General features: G+C 66.0%; 1 protein-coding gene across 1 annotated transcript in view; it reads left to right on the top strand.

The window, feature by feature from the left end:
• The first annotated feature begins 1,226 nt into the window (after positions 1–1,226).
• The window catches only part of PFDN6 (prefoldin subunit 6), a 2,316-nt gene continuing 891 nt past the window's right edge, over positions 1,227–2,651 (top strand). The window contains exons 1-2 of the mRNA XM_026050242.1: positions 1,227–1,245; positions 2,599–2,651. The exon at positions 2,599–2,651 is cut by the window's right edge and continues 4 nt beyond it. Coding sequence (XP_025906027.1) covers positions 2,601–2,651 — 51 coding nt within the window. The 5' untranslated portion in view covers positions 1,227–1,245; positions 2,599–2,600. The remainder of the gene's footprint in view (positions 1,246–2,598) is intronic.

Below are 2,651 nucleotides of genomic sequence, written 5' to 3'. Positions count from 1 at the left end.
GCCGCGCTCGCCACCAGCACCAGCAGCGTGGGCGCCGGGTGGCCGCACGGCGGCGGCGGCGGCAGGAGACCGGTGCCGTTGGCGAGGCTCGCGCCGATGGCAACCCTCGCGCCCATTGCAACGTTCGCACCGACTGCAATGCTTGCATAATTTGCAATGCTTGCACCGTTTGCGCCAATTGCAATGCTTGCACCGTTTGCACCCCCTGCACCCATTGCAATCCCTGCACCATTTGCAACCTTTGCGCCGTTTGCAGCCCCTGCACCGGCTGCAACGTTCGCAGTGATTGCAACCCCTGCACCATTTGCAAAGTCTGCAACCCCTGCACCGTTTGCAAAGTTTGCAAGCCCTGCACCGTTCCAAACGCCTGCCGCCTGTATGAAATCGTAGGCCCAGGCCGCGCCGCTCGCAGAGGCCTCGGCGCCGTCCTCGGGCGGCCCGGCCCAGGCCAGCCAGGCGCCCAGCGCCACCGAGAGCAGCTCCTCGCCGGTGCCGCTGCCGAGCAGCACCAGCAGCGCCAGCAGCGCCAGCACCAGCGCCGCGCAGCGCCCCAGGGCCGCCCGCCGCCGCGGGCAGCGCCGGCAGCCCATGCCCGTCCCCGCCCGCTTACCTTTGCACCGGCGCCCGTGCGAAACCCTCGCGAAACGGCGCAGAAACGGCGCAAAAGCGGCGCAAAGGGCGCGCCGGGTGCGCACGGGGCCCGTGCAATGCGGTGCAAGGGGCGAGCGAGCCCGGGACAAGGGTGCCGCGAGGCCCGCGCAGCGCCGTGCAGAGGGGCGTGCAATTCGAGTGCAACTCGCGCGCAACGCGGTGCAAACGCCCGTGCAAACGCCCGTGCAACCGTCGTGCAAGCGGCACCCGCAGCCCCGCAGGGCGCATGCGCGGGCCGGCAACGGGGAGGGGGGTAGTGGCTCAGTGCGCATGCGCTGGACGGTAAYGGGCCGGGAAGGCGCTCAGTGTACATGCGTCGCCTGGCAACAGGTGAGGAGAAGCCCAGTGCGCATGCGCTGACAGGCAAGCGGGCGAAAGGAGCGCAGTGCGCATGCGCTGCCCGGAGCAGGGCGTCAACAGCTTCAATACGCATGCGCTTGCCCTCAGGCCTCGCGAGGGGGTGTACTGCGCGTGCGCCGACCGGAGAGGGCGGGGCAGGGTGAGGAGCCAGGGGGCGGGGCCTCGCGCGGCGGCGGCGTCATGTGGCGCGGCGCGGAGGGGGCGGGGCTCGAGCCGCGCTGCGCGCGAGGAGAGGTGGGAGCCGGGGGGACCTATGGGCTCTATAGGGGGCTCTATAGGGGGCCTATGGGGCCTATAGGCGCTATAGGGGGTCTATAGGGTCCTATAGGGTCGCGGGCAGATGGGAGGGGTGGGGGGGCCTCTATAGGGGCCCCAGTGGGCCTCTATAGGTGACCAGAGGGTTTCTATATGTTCTCTGTGAGGATGCGGGGGTTCTATAGGGTTCTGAGGCCGTCGTGGGCGGATGGGAGGGGCCATGGGGGCCCTATAGGGGCTCTATAGGGATCCAGGGGGGCCCCATGGGAGTGGTGGGCTGCTGGGAGGGGCAGAGGAGATCTATAGGTTCCGTATAGGGGTCCAGGGTGCCGTATGGGGCTCTATAGCTGTCCAAATGGTCTCTGTATGGGCTTTATTGGAATCTGAGGGCCTCTATAAGGTCCTATGGGGGACCTGGGTGGCCGAGGGGGGGACCTATAGGGGTCCTATGGGGGTCCAGGGTGCTGTATGGGGCTCTATAGGTGTCCAGAGGGTCTGTGTAGGGGCCCTATGGAGGCCTGGGGAGGCTCTATGGGGCTCTATAGGGGTCTGGGGGAGGGATCTATAGGATCCTGTGGGGGCCTTGAACAGCTAGAGGGGCTCTGGGGGTTCAGGGGTGTTCAAGGGGCTCGGGAGGGCTCTATAGCGATCTATGGGTCTAGGAGACTGTGTAGGGGCCCTATTGGGGTCCTGGGGGATTGGGGATCCCCGAGGGGGCTCTTTGGGGGTCCTGGGGGGGCACCTCGGGCAATCCAGGGGGCTGGAGTTGTCTGTATAATAGGGGGCTCTATAGGGGTCTTGAAGATCTCTATGGGGCCCTATGGCAATTTGGGGAAGGGGAGGGAGTCTATAGGGGCCCCATGGGGGGGTTGGGGGTGTCCTAGGGGGCTGTGGGGGCCCTATGGGAGCTCTATAGGGGTCCTGGGAAGCTGTGGGGGCCTTAAGGGGGTTCTATAGGGACCCTATATGGGCTCTTGAGGGGTGGGAGGCTCTTGGGGGGTCCTTAGGGTGTCTAGAGGGTTATGGGAGTCCCTAGAGGCCTCTGTGGGTCCCCTATGGGGTGTGGAGGTGTCTGGGAGGCTCCATAGGTTCTCCAGAGGGTACGGAGACGTCCATGGGTGCCTGGGTGAGGGGTTTCTATAGGTCCCTATGGGTTCCKGTAGGATGCAGAGGGGGCTCTATATGGGGGGGGGATCTATAGGGTCTCCATAAGGGGTGGAGTGTCCGGGGTGGCTTGGGGAGCCCCCAKTGGAGCCCAGCTTGATGTATGGCCTCCATATGAGCCATGGAGGTCCCCAAGGGGGAGGTGACAAGAGGGCGTCCCCCCCACAGCCATGGCCGAGCCGCTCCAGAAGAAGCTGCAGGGCGAGCTGGAGAAGTACCAG

Source organism: Nothoprocta perdicaria, unplaced genomic scaffold (assembly GCF_003342845.1).
Source record: "Nothoprocta perdicaria isolate Ctin4 unplaced genomic scaffold, notPer1 scaffold_663, whole genome shotgun sequence".
Classification (NCBI taxonomy): Eukaryota; Metazoa; Chordata; class Aves; order Tinamiformes; family Tinamidae; genus Nothoprocta; species Nothoprocta perdicaria.
The sequence above is the reverse complement of the archived record's forward strand: the minus strand, read 5'-3'. Positions and strand labels throughout refer to the sequence as shown.